Here is a 19,749-nt window from a genome sequence, read left to right on the forward strand (position 1 = left end):
ATGCACCGTTGCGACAGTTCGTCGTGCCGAGACACCACGTGATGATCGGGTGTGATAAGCTCTACTTTCACATACAACGGGTGCAAGCCAGTTTTGCACACGTGGAATACTCGGGTTAAACTTGACGAGCCTAGCATATGCAGATATGGCCTCGAAGCAGTGGAGACCGAAAGGTCGAGCCTGAATCATATAGTAGAGATGATCAACATAGTGATGTTCACCATTGAAAACTACTCCATCTCACGTGATGATTGGACATGGTTTAGTTGATTTGGATCACGTGATCATTTAGATGACTAGAGGGATGTCTATCTAAGTGGGAGTTCTTAAGTAATAATCCCTCCGTTCGGAATTACTTGTCTCGAAAATGGATGTATCTAGAACTAAAATACGTCTAGATACATCCATTTCTGCGACAAGTAATTCCGAACGGAGGGAGTATGATTAATTGAACTTTAATTTATCATTAACCTAGTCCTGATAGTATTTGTATATCTATGTTGTAGATCAATTGCTGGTGATGTAGCTCCCCGTTTATTTTTGATATGTTCCTAGAGAAAAACTATGTTGAAAGATGATAGTAGCAATGATGCGGACTAGGTTCGTGATCTGAGGATTATCCTCATTGCTGCACAGAAGAATTATGTCCTTGATGCACCGCTAGGTGACAGGCCTATTGCAGGAGCAAATGCAGACGTTATGAACATTTTGGCAAAGCTCGGTATGATGACTACTTGATAGTTTAGTGCACCATGCTTTACGGCTTAGAACCGGGACTTCAAAAATGTTTTGAACGCCATAGAGCATATAAGATGTTCCAAGAGTTGAAATTGGTATTTCATACTCATGCCCATGTCAAGAGGTATAAGACCTCTGACAATACTTTGCCTACAAGATGGAGGAGAATAGCTCAGCTAGTGAGCATGTGCTCAGAATGTCTGAGTACTACAATCACTTGAATCAAGTGGGAGTTAATCTTCTAGATAATATAGTGATTGACAGAGTTCTCTAGTCACTATCACCAAGTTTCTAGAACTTCATGATGAACTATAATATGCAAGGGATAACGGAAACGATTCCCAAGCTCTTCGTGATGCTGAAATCGACGAAGGTAGAAATCAAGAAAAGCATCAAGTGTTGATGGTTGACAAGACCACTAGTTTCAAGAAAAAAGGGCAAAGGGAAGAAGGGGAACTTCAAGAAGAACGGAAAGCAAGTTGCTGCTCAAGTGAAGAAGCCCAAGTCTAGACCTGAGCCTGAGACTAAGTGCTTCTACTGTAAAGGGACTGGTCATTGGACGCAGAACTGCCCCAAGTATTTGGCGGATAAGAAGGATGGCAAAGTGAACAAAGGTATATTTGATATACATGTTATTGGTGTGTACTTTACTAGTGTTTATAGCAACCCCTCAGTATTTGATACTAGTTTGGTTGCTAAAGATTAGTAACTCGAAACAGGAGTTGCAGAATGAACAGAGACTAGTTAAGGGTGAAGTGACGATGTGTGTTGGAAGTGGTTCCAAGATTGATATGATCATCATCGCACACTCCCTATACTTTCGGGATTAGTGTTGAACCTAAATAAATGTTATTTGGTGTTTGCGTTAAGCATGAATATGATTTGATCATGTTTATTGCAATACGATTATTCATTTAAAGTCAGAGAATAATTGTTTTTCTGTTTAAATGAATAAAACCTTCAATGGTCATACACCCAAGGTGAATGGTTTATTGAATCTCGATCGTAGTGATACATATATTCATAATATTGAAGCTAAAAGATGCAAAGTTAATAATGATAGTGCAACTTATTTGTGGCACTGCCGTTTAGGTCATATTGGTGTAAAGCGCATGAAGAAACTCCATGCTGATGGGCTTTTGGAATCACTTGATTATGAATCATTTGATGCTTGCGAACCATGCCTCATGGGCAAGATGCCTAAAACTCCGTTCTCTGGAACAATGGAGCAAGCAACTGACTTATTAGAAATAATACATACTGATGTATGTAATCCGATGAGTGTTGAGGCTCGCGGTGGGTATCGTTATTTTCTGACCTTTCACAGATGATTTGAGCTGATATGGGTATATCTACTTGATGAAACATAAGTCTGAAACATTTGAAAATTTCAAAGAATTTCAGAGTGAAGTGGAAAATCATCGTAACAAGAAAATAAAGTTTCTGCGATCTAATCGTGGATGAGAATATTTGAGTTACGAGTTTGGTCTTCATTTGAAACAATGCGGAATAGTTTCACAACTCACGCCACCTGGAACACCACAACGTAATGGTGTGTCCGAACGTCATAACCGTACTTTATTAGATATGGTGCGATCTATGATGTCTCTTACCGACTTATCACTATCATGTTGGGGTTATGCATTAGAGACAGCTGCATTCACGTTAAATAGGGAACCATCTAAATCCGTTGAGAGACGACACCATATGAAACTGTGGTTTGGCTAGAAGCCTAAGTTGTCGTTTCTTGAAGTTTGGGGTTGCGATGCTTATGTGAAAAAGTTTCAACCTGATGAGCTCGAACCCAAATCGGAAAAATGTGTCTTCATAGAATACCCAAAGGAAACTGTTGGGTACACCTTCTATCATAGATCCGAAGGCAAGATCTTTGTTGCTAAAAGTGGATCCTTTCTAGAGAAGGAGTTTCTCTTCGAAAGAAGTGAGTGGGAGGATAATTGTACCTTATCACGAATTGCAAAGTAGTTCATCACATAAATTAGTTCTGGTGATTTCTACACCAATTAGTGAGGAAGTTAATGATGATGATCATGAAACTTCAGATCAAGTTACTACCAAACCTCGTAGGACAACCAGAGTATGGTCCGCACTAGAGTGGTATGGTAATCCTTTCTGGAAGTCATGTTACTAGACCATGACGAACCTAGGAAGTATGAGGAAGTGATGATGAGCCCAAATTCCACGAAATGGCTTGAGGCCATGAAATCTGAGATGGGATCCATGTATGAGAACAAAGTATGGACTTTGATTGACTTGCCTGATGATCGTAAGTCATTGAGAATAAATGGATTTTCAAGAGGAAGACGGACGCTGATAGTAGTGTTACTATCTACAAAGCTCGAATTGTCGCAAAATGTTTTCGACAAGTTCAAGGTGTTGACTACAATGAGATTTTCTCACTCGTATCGATGCTTAAAAGTCTGTCTGAATCATGTTAGCACTTGCCGCATTTTATGAAATCTGGCAAATGAATGTCAAAACTGCATTCCTTAATGGATTTCTTAAAGAAGAGTTGTATATGATGCAACCAGAAGGTTTTGTCGATCCTAAAGGTGCTAACAGAGTGAGCAAGCTCCAGTGATCTATCTATGGATGGTGCAAGCATCTCGGAGTTGGAATATATGCTTTGATAAAGTGATCAAAGCATATGGTTTTATACAGACTTGCGGTGAAGTCTATATTTACAAGAAAGTGAGTGGGAGCACTACAACATTTCTGATAAGTATATGTGAATGACATATTGTTGATCAGAAATAATGTAGAATTTTCTGGAAAGCATAAAGGAGTGTTTGAAAGAGTTTTTCAAAGAAAGACCTCGATGAAGCTACTTACATATTGAGCATCAAGATCTATAGAGATAGATCAAGACGCTTGATATATTTTTCAATGAGTACATACCTTGACAAGTTTTTGAAGTAGTTCAAATGAAACAGTCAAAGAAGGAGTTCTTGCCTGTTGCAAGGTGTTGAAGTTGAGTAAAGACTCAAAACCCGACCACGACAGAAAATAGAAAGAGATGAAAAGTCATTCCCTATGCCTCAGTCATAGGTTCTATAAAGTATGCTATTGCTGTGTACCAGACCTATTGTGTACCTCACCATAAGTTTGGGCAAGAGGGTACAATAGTGATCCAGGAGTGGATCACTGGACACGGTTCAAAAATATCCTTAGTGGAATAAGGAAATGTTTCTCGGTTATGGAGGTGACAAAGAGTTCGTCGTAAAGAGTTACGTCGATGCAAGTTTTGACAGCCGATCTGGATGACTCTAGAGTCTCAATCTAGATACATATTGAAAGTGGGAGCCAATTAGCTAGAGTAGCTCCGTGGAAAGGCATTGTAGACATAGCAAATTTGCAAAATACATACGGCTCTGAAGTGTGACAGACCCGTTGATTAAATTTCTCTCACAAGGCAAACATGATCACTCTTTGGGTGTTAATCACATAGCCGATGTGAACTAGATTGTTGACTCTAGTAAACCCTTTGGGTGTTAGTCACATGGAGATGTGAACTAATCACATAAAAATGTGAACTATTGGTGTTAAATCACATGACGATGTGAACTAGATTATTGACTCTAGTGCAAGTGGGAGACTGAAGGAAATATGCCCTAGAGGCAATAATAAAGTTGTTATTTATATTTCCTTATATCATGATAAATGTTTATTATTCATGCTAGAATTGTATTAATCGGAAACTTAGTACATGTGTGAATACATAGACAAACAGAGTGCCACTAGTTTGCCTCTACTTGACTAGCTCGTTGAATCAATGATGGTTATGTTTCCTAACCATAGACATGAGTTGTTATTTGATTAACGTGATCACATCATTAGAGAATTATGTGATTGACTTGACCCATCTGTTAGCTTAGCACGATGATCGATTAGTTTGTTGCTATTGCTTTCTCCATAACTATACATGTTCCTATGACTATGAGATCATGCAACTCCTGAATACCGGAGGAACACTTTGTGTGCTACCAAACGTCACAACGCAACTGGGTGATTATAAAGGTGCTCTACAGGTGTCTCCGATGGTGTTTGTTAAGTTGACATGGATCAAGATTAGGATTTGTCACTCCGATTGTCGGAGAGGTATCTCTGGGCCCTCTCGGTAATGTACATCACTATAAGCCTTGCAAGCAATGTAGCTAATGAGTTAGTTACGGGATGTAGCATTACGGAACGAGTAAAGAGACTTGCCGGTAACGAAATTGAACTAGGTATTGAGATACCGACGATCGAATCTCGGGCAAGTAACATACCGATGACAAAGGGAACAACATATGTTGTTATGCGGTTTGACCGATAAAGATCTTCATAGAATATGTAGGAACCAATATGAGCATCCAGGTTCCGCTATTGGTTATTGAACGGAGATGAGTCTCGGTCATGTCTACATAGTTCTCGAACCCGTAGGGTCCGCACGCTTAACGTTCTGTGACGATTTGTATTATGAGTTATGTGATTTGATGACCGAAGTTTGTTCAGAGTCCCGGATGAGATCGGGGACATGACGAGGAGTCTTGAAATGGTCGAGACGTAAAGATTGATATATTGGAAGGCTATATTCGGACATCGGAAAGGTTCCGAGTGATTCGGGTATTTTTCGGAGTACCGGATAGTTACGGGAATTCATCGGGAGAAGTATTGGGCCTTATTGGGCCATACGGGAATAGAGGAGGCAGGCCAAAGGGAAGGAGGCGCCCCCATGGGTCCGAATTAGACTAGGGGAAAGGGGGCGGCGCCCCCCTTGCCATTTCCTACCCCCTCTCTCTTTCCTTCTTTCTTCTCGCCTACTCCGGAAAGGAAAAGGGGACTTGGCGCGCCCCCTCTAGGGCCGGCCTCCTCCTCCCTCCTTTATATACGTGGCCAGGGGGCACCCCATAGACACACAAGTTGATCTTTTAGCCATGTGCGGTGCCCCCTCCACCATAATCCACCTCGGTCATATCGTAGCGGTGCTTAGGCGAAGCCCTGTGTCAGTAGCATGATCATCACCGTCATCATGCCGTCATGCTGACGAACTCTCCCTCGAAGCTCTGCTGGATCGGAGTTCGTGGGACGTCACCGAGCTGAACGTGTGCTGAACTCGGAGGTGTCGTATGTTCGGTACTTGGATCGGTCGGATTGTGAAGACGTACGACTACATCAACCGCGTTCTTATAACGCTTTCGCTTACGGTCTACGAGGGTACACGGACGACACTCTCCCCTCTCGTTGCTATGCATCACCATGATCTTGCGTGTGCGTAGGATTTTTTTTGAAATTACTGCGTTCCCCAACATCTGGATCCGCAACGGATCCCTGTTCCGCCAGTGCCACGCACGTCGCGCGCGCACGCCGAGGAGGTTCGCCGGTGTCGCGAGGCCCTCACTCCAGTCTCTGGAGCAGCGGCGGGTGCGCCCCTACGCGCCAGAATCTCCCAACTGGTCGCGCTGGTTCGCGCTAGAGCACGAGGAGAAGCGCCGCCAGGGCGTCCACGTCGACCACGACCTTCCTCCTCCGCCACCTGAGGTTCTGCTGCACGAGCAGGACGAAGAGGCGGCGTACCAAGCCGAGCAAGCCCTGCAGCACGCGTTGGAGGCGAGCAGGATCGAGGAGGAGGCCTAATGGGATGGGATGGAGCGCGCCCTCGCCTTGTCGGTGGCAGGAGAGTCCGTCCACGCCCCGCTCTTCGACTCGCCTCCACCGCCACCGGCGCTGCCCATCGTCGAGCCCAAGTCGGAGCCGGAGCCGACGCGAAAGTGCTCGCCGCCTCCACCCACTTGGCCGGAGGAGTCCTACATGTGGACCGACGAGTACCGTGAGTGGATGAGCACGCCTCCGGTCCACTACGCCGCGAGGCCGGAGGAGGAGGCGGCCCACCTTGAGCTCTGGAAGGCGCATTGGCTCGCCCAGGAGGAGGCCGACGGCGAGCGACAGATGCTTTGGGAGCAGCAGCTGTGCCGCAATGCGGAGGCGTTGCGGCTTGAGGAGGAGAAAGAAGAGTGCGCCCAGCTAGCCACAATGTCGGCGCCCCAGCAGACGCCGGAGGAGGCTGCCTTGGCAGTGTACCAAGCGGCGTTTGGGTGGGCTGGCCCTGCTCCCGTCTTCATCGACCTCACCGGCGGCGATAGCGATGTCAAGGGCAAGGGCAAGGCGGAGGACGTCTAGGGCAGCGTGCGGGCGCATATCTTTTTATTAATGTTTTTGATTAGGTTTAAGTGGACTTTGGCCGGCGGTTGACCAACCACTTTAATGTTTAATTATGTTTATTTCTATGACCTGTTTTTTTCTACACCGGCAAATTTGGGCCCGTCTTTCATTGGGCGCACCTGCTGACCAATATGAAAATGCCGACATGCACGTCTGCCTGGCCGATCCAAACAGATGAAAAGCGAATAAAACGCACGTCCAATTGGGTCGGCGCGTTGGAGGTGCTCTTACACCCTGAAACATGATTCCCTTTACGTTTACGTTAACACTCCACAAAACAAACATGGCAATATATTCTTAGCTCACAAAGACAAGTCAAAGCATCTCCCTCCGTTTCCTTTTTTACTCTTACAGATACACTTTGATCAAAGTCAAATTAAACAAAGTTTCAACAAATTTATATAAAAAATATCAATATCTACAAATATCAAAGTTATATGGTATATGAAAGTTAATTTTATGATGCATCTAATAATATTGATTTCATATTGTGAATATTGCTATTGTTACCAATAAAATTAGTCAAACATTATAAAGTTCGACTTTGACCTTTTTTTGAGCAAATGAACAATTTTTTTAAGACAAACCAACTTTATGTGCAAACTAAAAAGAAAACGAAGGAAGTACCCAGATAAAGTTAGAGCCCAAGAATGGACGATGACTCTCGCAGCCCAAGGCCACGAACGAGACCCAGCCGCCGGATCCCGCCGACCCCTCGAATCGGACGGCGGACACAGGGAGCGCCACGAACCAGCCAGAAACATGGGGCCCACCTCATCCGGGGAACGCGACACGGACGGCTGACCTGCGGCCGCACGCGCAAACGGTTCGGGAGAGGTCTAACTACGCGGGCCCCCACATCGCGCTGAGCTTTTACCCACCGCGAAACGTCTCCGTGGACCCGGTCCGTCGCATCCACAGCATGGACCATCTACTACGGTCTTAGCGCCGCACGTGAGGCCAAGGCCTATGCGCCGGGTCCAGGAGCTTAGCGTCCATGCGCCGGAGAGTCCGCGCACCTCTGCCCGCTTCGCGCGGCCATTGGCCGCGCTGTTTATGGGGGAAAAAGATAGTTTGTTTTTATTTTCTCCCGTAAAAAAAGTGAAAAGATAGCGATAACGGAAACCCTAATCCCCAAATCAGAAATCTATCCGAATCGCTATTTATGTTTGTGGCTTTCTCCCCCCTCCGATCCGATGTCCCCCGCTTCGCCCGCCGCGCCGATCCGACCTCCCGCCGCCGCGTTCTCTCCGCCGGGGACGCTCTCTCCGGCGCCGCCGGCTCCGCGCCATGAGGAAGAAGCTCGACACCCGCTTCCCCGCGGTATGACCCGTGCCCCTGCGATTTTTTTTTGCCGGTTCAGGCCTCCCCCCCACGCTGTGCGCGCCGTCGATTTCGCGATTTTTTCTGTGTGCTTCGTCTAGGTTTTGTTTCCGGCGGTTAGGTTTCTGTAAATTGACGGCCAATGGACCTGCGATATGCATGTTTGTCTGTTTCTCTCTATTGCTGGGCTTGATAGATGCACGTTTGGGGAATTTTTGGGTGCTGTCGCTAAATAATATGTAGATTTCGCAGCACGGTTGGAATTTTTAGCCTCTCGCGTGTGCTCGTCCTGGGCTTGTTTCATGTACGTTTGTTTTTATGGTGGCTATGGTTCGCTGTCCCGATGGCAATGAAGCTGCGGTTATAGATGGGCATATGATGTAGGTGGTGGATGCGTGAAAAATCCTGGATTATGTAGATTCTGCCTACCCTGTTAACGTTTCACTAGTATATGGCTTTCCGCGGACGAGTGTGCTATTAATCTACTTTATTATTTAATATTAGGGTCAATTTATTTTATGTTTGACTAATTCGTTATGATTAAATCCTTGGGTCATCCTTGTGCTTCAATTGCTAGGCTTGTTCTTTAAGGAACGAAGTTAACAGAAATTACTTGCATTCACTATTTACTGAAAAAAGATGGACATGATTATTAAATAACTCTTTTATAAATATGAGCTTTTTTTAGGAATGAGAGTTTAACTTCAGCGGAGGTGGCTTAATTGTCTCAAGAGATGATCAACTCCAGGTCTTCTGCGGTGTTCCCTATTTTGATCGGTAGCTTGCTTCAAACCGGGCCGATTGTACCTAAACTAATATTCCCACATAATGAACACCAAGTGCTCCTTCCTTTTTTCCCAAATTAAAAGAGGAGCGCGATTGTTGGTACAAAGTGCTAACTATAGAATCAAGCATGTGAGTTCTTTTTATAGTTGTTGATCTGTTGACATTCGTATCATGATTGTTTAGATATAGATTGTGGTGGCAACCTGGCAGGGAAGCTTCTTAGCCTGATGAGTTAGTACTGTTCAGATTTTGTAGTATATTTCAAATGGTAAATACAGTAGGATTCTACTATTTAACATCTGGCCCACAACAGGCAATGAGTGTTGGTTAAAGCTGTGTACGATCTATAAAAATATATAGTGTAGAGTGTTTATCTTATTCTAAGCATGGTATATTCTCCGATCTGTTTTTGGTCCATCTTCGGGGGAAGATGCAAGTGTTTTGATGAATATGTTTGCTGTACAATGGAATCCTCATGATACTAAAGTTTTTCTACAGTGGATAGAGATACCTTCTTCATTACCCTTTCTTTCACAAGGGCTAGCAGAATCTCTTTTCTTCATCTGCTAGGACCTGTGCTTATAACCACATGTGAATACTATCGCTCTCATGTCCTTTTCCATCGAAGTTGCATCATTGGCCATTTGCACTGTAGTATGCAACAATCATAACTATGATTAATGAGTGTTTTATTATTGACATGTTGTCATAATTTGAAAATGGCAGATTCCTACTACTTTTCAGATGGTATCATGGTACTCTTCTGTTAATGTGATATCAGCTTCCTCTTGTACTTTGTTATACAGCCTCGGATTAAGAAGATCATGCAAGCAGATGAAGATGTCGGCAAGATTGCTCTAGCTGTACCTGTTCTAGTTTGTAAGTTTTCCACAGCCTCTTGTTTGCAGAACTTTCCTTCAACTCGCCTCTTATCAGTTCCAGAGTTATTTCACTACATACATCATCTTTTTTTCGCCATCTGTTGTTAACGAGAGAGTTCGATAGCATGTCTTGAAGAGGCCATAGACATATGCTACATACACCGTTTGTCTATCTAAGCTGCGCCTCTTTAAAAACATAATAATTACTATCTTATTTAAATGTAGTTGGCAAAATAGCTCCATTGAAGGGCTCCAGAAATGGCAGCGTTGACCACTGCAATAGGAATTTCATCTTTCTTTTTATTTTCTCATATTCAAACCGAAGCTAAAAATAATTGCAGACATTAGTATCTATTGTTCCTTCTTGGTGTAAACAAAACATAGGCAAAATTATTGAACTATTTGGTCCTTTCGGGAAGTTGACAGGGATAGATCCTCTGAATTTATCTTTACAGAGTTTTGTATTGTTTGGAGCATGACACGTTTGCAGCTGCCGGTCAGTCAGCACTACACTTTGATTCAGATGACATGATTTTGATATATGGTCATTCTAGATCTCGATTTCAAACTAGAGAATCATACTGACCATAAAGCATATAGGGAAGATGTAGAGCAACGGTAGTCATCTTTCTTGTTAAGAGGAGGAGCTTGCTACTGAGGTCATCAGAGCTAAGGTGCAAATGTTAATCCTTTGGGCCAGGGAAACTGAGTTCAGGCTCAATGGTCAACCATGTAAGCCTATTCTCCTTATTAATGCATGCATCCACAGTTGCCTTTACACCTCCCCCACAGGTGCGTCACCACCATATTTCCATGCCAGAGTGACCCCTGACTGGCTCCTCCACCAGGCACCTCATCTCTACCCTGTTAGCTCAGCGATATGCTGCCAACATGTCTTGATGATTTGGCTTTCTCTGTTCTCCTGATTTGTAGCTAGTCAATTTATTTTACATGTCCTGGTGGGTCAAACTGGGTAGAGGAGAAGATGGGCACAAGTTAGGTGGGGAGCCATGGTGCGGGGAAAGGGAAATCTTGGAGAGGGCTAGACATGGGAACAACTTGTGTATACATTGCACAGTATTAAGGACCACAAAATTGAGTGGAGTACTTAGGCGTTAGGCGTACTCGATGACTATGGCAGGACATACATTAAATGAGAGGGGGGGGGGGGGGAACAGTTTAGCCGCGGTAAGAGTTGATGTGTACCTGCTGTTTGCTACATAGGACCATACATTGAGTGAGTAGAGTAATTAAAGATACTTGAGAATTGGCACTCTAGCGGATCATACTTCGAATGTAAGCCATTCCATTTTAGACGCATGTACAAAAATGCCGGTTCATCAGTAGAAAGCAAACCCCTACTTTTATAAGCAGTATAGATAACATCAACAGCAAGGTATAGCCTAATTGCATGTGCTTATTTGAACTGTATAATTAATTAATGTTAACATGTACAATGTTGATATATGATTGACGCAAGCTATATGCGATAGCAAAGCAACTCGGCCTCTTATAGTGCACCTACGTGCTTATATTTTCTTAGTTTCTTTTTGTAACTCACATCATGCATGTGCTTTCGACTAACATCTTTTTCTGATATCATGATTTGCAGCCAAAGCGTTGGAGCTATTTTTGCAAGACTTATGTGATAGGACATATAATATCACTGTTGAAAAAGGGGTCAAAACAGTGAGTTCATCACATCTGTAAGTTTCCTTGACCTTATATGTTTTGTCATATCCAAACACCTTTTTGTTTGACTGGATAGATAATTTATATTACCATGTTGAACTTTTTGATTAGTATGGCAAAACCTTGGAAGCATTACCATTTCTCATTTTGATTTTTCTTGGCAATACATTGTTCTTGCAATTTTGTACCCATAAATTGTTTCCTCAAGTTCAGTTCTACTGTCATATTCTGTCGCTTGTGTAGTTTATGTAGTGTCCAAATATACCAATGAGCAAGTTGCTCAGTAACACTACAAATATCACATGGGAAAATAACATCGTTTCACTGATGACATGCCCTCAGGGTCCACCTTTCATTGTCACATTGGCTGTTATTTTTCAATTTTCAGCTTTACTAGACAAATTCACTTGTATAACAAACATCAGAAGTGAAAAGCTTTGACGTACTGATATTGCTCTAGTACTCTTTCACAATGACATTTTCAGGAACAAATATAGGCTAGCTCCTTTTGAACTGAATTTAATGTCATAGTTGGTTAGCTTATATGTCAATCCTATTTAGTAACTGATTGGGCCCTGGTGCTACTTTGTGCCAAAGTCAGCAGCGTGTTATATGGATTATGGAAGCTGTAAAAGTACCTTCCTTGATACATGTTTTGAACTGAAAGAGAGAGGTAGATAAGCATGTGTCTTGTGGTGGTCTATGCTGATTTTGGGGTATTACCGTCTTGGTGGGGGTCCTCAGGGACATGCAGTTGGGTGGTGGTTGCATCATTTCAATTTGTGGTTGAAATGGGACTTATTTTCTTGATCCTGATATATGTATTATTTCCTTGAGCAAAACATTTGTTTTTTTTCTGATGGTCCGATTATCTCATTCAGTATTATGCTATTACAGGAAACAGTGCATTCATAGTTACGATGTGTATGATTTTTTGAAGAACGTTGCCAGCAAAGTTCCAGATTTGGGTGCACCTGATTCTAGTGTTGATGATAAGCTTGGCAAAAGAAGGTAAAGTTTCAAATTGTGGTTAATTAGAGTCTGATATGAACTTTAATAATTGGTTAATTTGAGTTTATATGAACTTTAATAATTGCTGAAATGTCATCAGGAAACATGGTGAGGATGAAAGCGAGGAGGAATCGAAGCGGACAAGAAATGTAAGTCTTTCTGACCTGTACCTTTTCTGTATATGTTACACTTACATGTTTATTTTTGTGAACAGTTTTTAGTATGAGCTCAGGGTTTTCATTTTCTCTGCTATTCAGCCTGTAGCTTGTTTCGTATGACACAATATATGATCACCCCATTTTATGTCGCCCATTCGATCTCCTTTTGCTGATAAAAGTTTTGCATATGTAGGAGGCAGCATGCCACACAAGCAACGGCAGAGGGCGTGGGAGGGGACGTGGGAGAGGTCGCCGTGCTGGGCGTGGAGCTGAGAGGGAGATTGAACACCATGAATTAGGTTGTGCCCAATTTAGCAAACCAGGCCACCTGAAGGTAGAGATTGGAGACGGGGTTTTGGACACAAGTGAAACCAAAGAGCACACCCCTTTGAGCAATGCCAGGGCCTCCTTAAGGAACATTGACTTGAACTTAGATCTTGCTGACTACGAGGAGGATACAGTGGCGCCGCAAGTCCAGCCTTCAGCTCCTGTGGTGACCGTGGCGCCGCAAGTCCAGACTTCAGGACCATCGGTTTCACAGTTGAAAGAAGAAGTGGCGACCAAGGATTTCCTGGGCTGGCAAATGCCTGAGATGAACAAGATGGCCATGGACCCGGTGCAGTTTGCGCTGTCGTCAAACCATAGATTAGAGGAGGACGAAGACTATGACAATGAAGAATGATGTGACTCTAGCGTGGATTTAGTTTGAGAAGCTGATAGGTAGACATGACATGATGTACATCCTAGCAGGCCCAGCTTGACAATGTAGTAGCAATTCTCTTGTAGTATGTGTACCCGCAGATGCTGCAGAAGTAATTTAGGATGTGACATATGTTGATTGCTCAATAGCCAGTAGTAGCTAGTATCTTGTGTAGCAACTATATAGTGTAGCGACTATATAACTAGACATGTTCGCCGGTTGTAAATCATGGTTGCTTTTAGATCAAATGCTATGTCATAATGCTTATGTTAGCTCTTATGAGGTTCCACTCTTCCAGGTGGATTTTTTCTTGTGTTATTTGTGATTTTTTCTCTTCCAGGTGGGATTTTTATCTTGCACTAGCGATTTAACAATCTTGTTATTTGTGAAGTTTGCTCTTCCAGGTGGGATTTTTCTCTTGCTTTAGTGATTAACAATCTTGTGTTATTATTATTTTTTGAAACGGACAATCTTGTGTTATTTGTGATGCAAGACATCAAGCTTTGGAGATATGTGGGAGGTGAAGTACAAACAAGCAAAATACTTGTGGGAATCATACACATCAGGCAGGAAGCAGGTTTATTTCATCATATTACACCAGTATCCAGTGAGGCTGACATGTTGGATAGGCCCCAGCCACAAGCTTCAGCAGTTGAGCTCACATAACATATTTATTTACATCTTTTCAGGCGGCCGGCTTGAAGTCCTGGAGCTGCTTGAAGTTCTCCCAGGCCTTCTCCCACACCTTGGCCTCGTAGAGCTTCTTGGCGCCGCCCTCCTTGACCTCGATGGTGAAGTAGTGCATGCACCCGGCCACCACCTGCTGCCTCACCTTCACCAGCCTCTCGAACTCCAGCAGCGCGTTCTGCGCCCAGCAAAATTCACCACCGATCCAGCAGGTTAATCAGTTACAGTTAATCGTATCGGACGCCAATTGGCTTGGGATCGGGTCGGGTGGGGATGATCTTACGGCCTTGGTGTTGTGCTCGGCGACGGCGAAGCGGGCGAGCTCGATGGTTGCGAGGTCGTTCTCCCGCCCCGCCGGCGCGTCCTGGACGCCGCCCAGCAGCACGCCGCGGCCGCGCAGCCCCCCGCCCTGCGCCGCCTCGGCCATCGCCGCCGTGCGTCCGGAGGGTGCGCTGAGACGAGAGAGGAGTGTACGACGGATGGCCGCTGCTGAGAGTCTGAGAGAACAGATCTGTTCCGTGAGCCGAGACGATGTTGATCGAGGGAAGTGGGGGACGGGACTTTATAGCGACGTGGGGATAGAGGGATTCCGTTTTTGTGCGCGACGTGTGATCTGCGGGGGCTCGAGCGCGACAGCTATAGGCGACGGACGGGCCGGACGCTCTACGCGGCAGCGGTGGGGCTGTGCGCCGACGCGACGGACGATGGTACGACGGACAGCTATAGGCGACGGTACGCAGCAGCGCTGGCTGTGCGATGGCGACGGCGATGGCGATGGATGCGTTGCAATGCTTAGCTCCGAAGGCAAGTGCTGGCGAAGTAAAGAGCAGCAGACCTGGTGAAACGGTCGTATATCTATCCCTGAAAAACAATATACACGATTCCCAAAAGAACTGCTTTATTCGGTTTGCTACTCCTGCATTTTTTAGGTCATTAATCTGAATTTATGTCTCCTCTGCCACCAAAGTAAGTACTCCAATTACTTTACTAAGAAAATGTAATCACTTGTGATTTGGTACCACCGAAATAGTCGCGCGCGAAAGGGCAAAGAGGGTAGTGGGGAAATTCTCTAATGCCTCCATTTCAGTGAGAGAGGTCTGTCCTGTCAGTGATCACGGGTAGCCTCATGAGTCTCCGATGGTGTTTCAATACATCGGGGCTGGCTGCGCCCCTCAAGAATCAAAGACCAAAACATCGCCTTCTTTGCGGTCGGCTGCCAAAAGACGGCAAGGCTCAGAAGACGGCCCTGAGGTGGGCCGGCTCCTAGTAGGCGGCCTCCAAAGAGGCATGCTCCTAGTAGGCGGCCCCAATCACCCTCAAAGTTTGTGCCACATTATAACAACGAGACAGGGTGTGGCTACAGCGATGCCTGTCACCTCCGAATCCAGGGCAGAGCGTGGCCACAGTGCGGCGTACTGGGCGGACATCCCTCGCTCGGCGCGACACTGTTGCCACGTAGCCCATGACATCACCATGGCAGAGAAGGCCATGCTCCCACTACGAGCTGTCGGTACTGCCTCAGACGGCGGGCCTTACCTTACAGTGAGAAGCCAGAGGGCGGCGAGCTCGGACCAATCGGCATGAGGGGAGGCCGACTCCCGGCAGGCGGCCGTCTTCTACCCTCAGAGTTTGCCATTAACCAGAAGAGACGTGGAGTGGCTATAGTGATCGCCCGCCAGGCGGTGACATTGTAGCCACGCCGTCCCCGACAAAGCGTGCATCATCAGCAGCATTGCCATAGTAATGAGCAGCTGGCGAGGCCGTGCGGCCTGTCGGTGAAGTACGAGACAACCGGCGGGCCCCAGTGGTCGGCGGAGAAGCCGACACCTATAGACACTGACAGTTGGGTCCACACCCGACTGTATTACCATTGTATCCCTGGGGGTAGGCCTATATAAACCCCCCAGGGCACCCATGCAAAGGGTTCAGCTTAACTGAGACCTTAACGCACCCACACACGCATATAGAGGGAGGAAGCTAGGGTTAGCATTGTTCTTCTTCCCCCTCTAGAGAAACAGCTCAAGGAGCAAGCTTGTAGCCACCATTGTTGCTTGAGTGATCATGCGGAGACTCCGCAGAGCAGGAGTAGGGGTGTTATCTCTTAGGAGAGCCCCGAACCTGGGTAAGATTCGCCAGCGGGCATGTTTGCGCTTGATCCCGTTTCCTGGCACCGGCGACGTATTATTAGCCCCCTCCATGATAAGCCATCTGTTGGCGTATGTCGCACGACACCCCCGACATTTGGCGCCCACTGTGGGGCTAGGTTCATTGTCGTCCGGAGATCTGTTCTGGATGGGAACCCTGTTCCTCCCTCGCGAGCGCAGCCAGCCCGGCTCACGTTTGCGCCGACGCGTTGCAACGCGCAAAAGTTGCCTGCGCGGCGGCTAGCCTCATCGATCTTGTTGGCGAGCTTCGCCTCTCCATTGAGCCCGCACCCGACGCGGGAGCAGCCAACTCCGAGAGCTGCTTCGTTGACCTCTCGGCAAGCTTCACATCGCCAGCGAGCCCACCACTGACCTGGAGTCGGTCGGCTCCACCGATTCGATGCTTGTCGACACCGACACGGCTTCCTTCGACTCCTTCCCCACCAACGTGGTGGTCATCGACGATCCACTCCCGCACGCGGAGAGTGGCGGCAGCACCATCACGGAGGTGCTTGTCACCAGCCACGACGACGCTTCTGGCGGAGCGGCCCAGGACCCGCTGCAGGCGGCAATGCGAGACCTGTCTATGCCCATTGATGCAGATGCCAACGCCGAGATGCTGGAAGCCTGCCGCGTCTCACTCGTTGAGAACGCCAAGAAACTGGCTACCATGAGACGCCTTTCCGAAGCCTTCCAGCGCGAGATCGACTGCGCTATAGGCGGCACACCGATTGCTGGTGGACCCAGCCGCATGGGCACGGTCTGGCAGTGAGGCGGTGCCGTCATCAGCATGTTTGGGGCAAAGCGTCCTGTCTACGCCACGCCCATGGAGAACATACGAGCCGCCCAGGCGGTAGCTGATGAGCTGGACCGTCTGGAGGGCGACGAGTGTCGCTACATGACGGAGCGCGTTCAGCAGCTTATTGATGCTGCTGCCGTGCAGCAAGAAGCAGGCTGTCGCGTGGAAGAGCCTAACCAGCGGGTTGAGAACCCGTCCCTTCGCCAGGATCATGGCGCGACCTCCCGGACGCCGACAGATGGCGCCCGCGACAGACAAGACAAGGAGCAGGCTGCCAGCCGCAGCCGGACTCGCATCACCATCGAGCGCGACCAAGACGGCTGTCCATGAGCAGTAGAACGACAGGGCGACCATCCGCCACCTCCACCTCCTCGAAGGGAGAGGCGCGTTTCCCCGCCGCCTGTTGATCACCCGACTCCCGGTGACCGGCTGGGCCGCCGAGAAGGAGTCGGAGAGAATGACGCCTGCCACTGGATCGACCGCCTTGCTCGATCCTTGGCGCTAGAAGAAGAAGATGCAATGGGTCTGCCTTGTTTCGACCCCCGCATTCGCGATGAGCCCTTTCCCAAAGGTTTCTCACTCCCAAGAGACACACCCAAGTACTACGGCTCTGTAAAGCTGAAGGATTGGCTGGTGAACTACTCCACAGCCGTCAGCATAGCAAACGGCAGCAAGCGCGTTGCCGTGAAGTATGTCCTGCTCATGCTCCAGGGCACGGCCCGGACATGGCTTAACAGCCTCAAGCCCTACAGCGTCAACAACTAGGTAGATTTCACCGAAGTGTTCATCCGCAACTTCACCAGCACCTACAAGCGGCCTCCCAAGCCCCGCCAGCTCTCGTTGTGCGTTCAAGGCCCAGATGAGTCCATCCGCGATTACCTGACGTGGTGGGCTGAATTGCGCAACTCCCGCGAAGGGGTGCACGAGGTCCAAGCAATTGAGTACTTCACTGCCGGGTGTCGAGAGGGCACCCTCCTCAAGCACCGACTCCTCTGCGACGAGCCTGCTACACTCGAAGAGCTGTTAATCATAGCTGACAAATACGCCACTGTCGATTCCTCCATGAAGTGGAGCTCCGAGTGGACGCTTCTGGGAAGGTGCTCCCTCTGGCTCCCAGGATGCCGGCTGCTGACAACAGTCGGCGTCAGCAACCGAATGACAACAAGCGCAAAGCCCCGTAGTTGGCTTCCACCAGCCGACAAGTGGTAACAGTCGAAGACCAGCAACCTGAAGGTCAACCACTCCCCAAGCGCCAGAAGGGCGGCAAGCCTACTTGGTTACCCGCCTTCTCCTACGAGCAAACCCTTGATGCTCCCTGCAATTCCACAGCGGCGCGAAGCCGTCAAACCACACCACCTGGAAGTGCCATTGGCTCACCCGAATCTCCAAGGGCGAAGGACTGCTGCCCCCTCCACCTACCGGCCAGACGCCTCCTCCTCCTCAGCAGCCGGCGACCCGACCAGCAGTCGGCGCCATTCAAGATGATTACCCCGAAGAGCATGGAGCCTATGGCGTCTTCACCAGCGTGGAGGACGATCGGCGCAGCCGACGTCAGCAGCACCGAGAGGTGAACGCTGTTGCTTCAAGTGCTCCAGAATTCATGCATTGGTCTGAGAAGCCCATCAGCTGGAGCTGGGCAGACCACCCGGAGGTGATGTCCTCTCTGGGTTCTTATGCTCTGGTGCTGGATGCCACCCTTGCAACAGAGAGGCGAGCTGCTCGTTTCTCCCAAATTCTGATAGATGGCGGCAGCAGCATCAACATCCTGTACCGCGATACCATGGAAAAGTTATGCAGTAAAAGAGGCAGCTCCAGCCCAGTCGGACTGTTTTCCATGGTATTGTGCCTAGCCTGTCCTGCTCACCAATCGGCAAGGTCAAGATAGATGTCATCTTCGGAGACAAGGATCACTTCTGCCTTGAAGCGATTTGATTTGAGGTGGTGGACCTCGAGAGACCTTATCATGTACTCCTGGGCCGGCCGGCTCTAGCCAAGTTCATGGCGGTGCCACACTATGCTTACCTCAAGATGAAGATGCCAGGAACCAAGGGCATTATCACGATATTTGGGAATTATGAGAAGTCGGCCGATTGTGCTGCGGCCAGCAGCCGGCTGGCCGAGTCCCTTGTGATTGCTGCTGAGAAGAAGCTCCTGGATCAGGTGGTGGCCATGGCCGGCAAGCAGCCGGACATGTCACCAGAGCCCAAAGAGTCAAAGACCCAGGGGTCCTTCTAGCCGGCCAAAGAAACAAAGAAGATCCCTTTGGACCCTGAGCACCCGGAGAGATTTGCTGTCATAGGTGCCAACCTTGATAGTAAATAGGAAAGCGAGCTCGATTTCCTCCGTGAGAATCGGGACATCTTTGCATGGTCTCCCAAGGACATGCCGGGTGTTCCGACGGATTTCGCCGAGCACAAGCTACATGTCAGAGCAGATGCCAAGCCAGTTAAGCAGCCCCTCCGCCGACTGTCGGAGGAAAATAGAAGAATTGTTGGTGAAGGGATAGCCCAGCTTCTAGCAGCCGGCTGCATCATGGAAGTATTTTTTCCAGAGTGGCTTGCCAACCCAGTCCTTGTATTGAAGAAGAACAACAAGTGGTGCATGTGCATTG

General features: G+C 47.5%; 2 protein-coding genes across 6 annotated transcripts; one reads left to right on the top strand and one right to left on the bottom strand.

The window, feature by feature from the left end:
• Positions 1 to 8,005: 8,005 nt before the first annotated feature.
• Positions 8,006 to 13,780, top strand: LOC125522629 (dr1-associated corepressor homolog). Of its 5 annotated transcripts, XM_048687697.1 has the most exons (8): positions 8,043 to 8,280; positions 8,969 to 9,057; positions 9,873 to 9,945; positions 10,548 to 10,679; positions 11,560 to 11,653; positions 12,537 to 12,650; positions 12,751 to 12,799; positions 13,002 to 13,780. In XM_048687697.1, exons 4-8 carry the CDS (start codon positions 10,628 to 10,630, stop codon positions 13,488 to 13,490), a joined length of 798 nt encoding a protein of 265 aa, XP_048543654.1. In that variant the 5' UTR covers positions 8,043 to 8,280; positions 8,969 to 9,057; positions 9,873 to 9,945; positions 10,548 to 10,627; the 3' UTR covers positions 13,491 to 13,780. The 5 variants fall into 5 exon arrangements, with proteins under 5 accessions (XP_048543636.1, XP_048543654.1, XP_048543643.1 ...); XM_048687686.1 differs by lacking the exon at positions 10,548 to 10,679 and having other exon boundaries at positions 8,045 to 8,280; XM_048687679.1 differs by lacking the exons at positions 8,969 to 9,057; positions 10,548 to 10,679 and having other exon boundaries at positions 8,006 to 8,280.
• Positions 13,781 to 14,070: 290 nt separating this feature from the next.
• On the bottom strand, positions 14,071 to 14,773 carry LOC125522654 (cysteine proteinase inhibitor). Its single transcript, XM_048687703.1, has 2 exons — positions 14,479 to 14,773; positions 14,071 to 14,373 (listed from the first exon to the last, which is right to left on the bottom strand). The coding sequence occupies exons 1-2, from the start codon at positions 14,620 to 14,622 to the stop codon at positions 14,194 to 14,196; spliced, it is 324 nt and encodes a 107-aa protein (XP_048543660.1). The 5' UTR covers positions 14,623 to 14,773; the 3' UTR covers positions 14,071 to 14,193.
• Between the last annotated feature and the right edge of the window lie 4,976 nt (positions 14,774 to 19,749).

Source organism: Triticum urartu, chromosome 1, assembly GCF_003073215.2.
Source record: "Triticum urartu cultivar G1812 chromosome 1, Tu2.1, whole genome shotgun sequence".
NCBI classification, from domain to species: domain Eukaryota; kingdom Viridiplantae; phylum Streptophyta; class Magnoliopsida; order Poales; family Poaceae; genus Triticum; species Triticum urartu.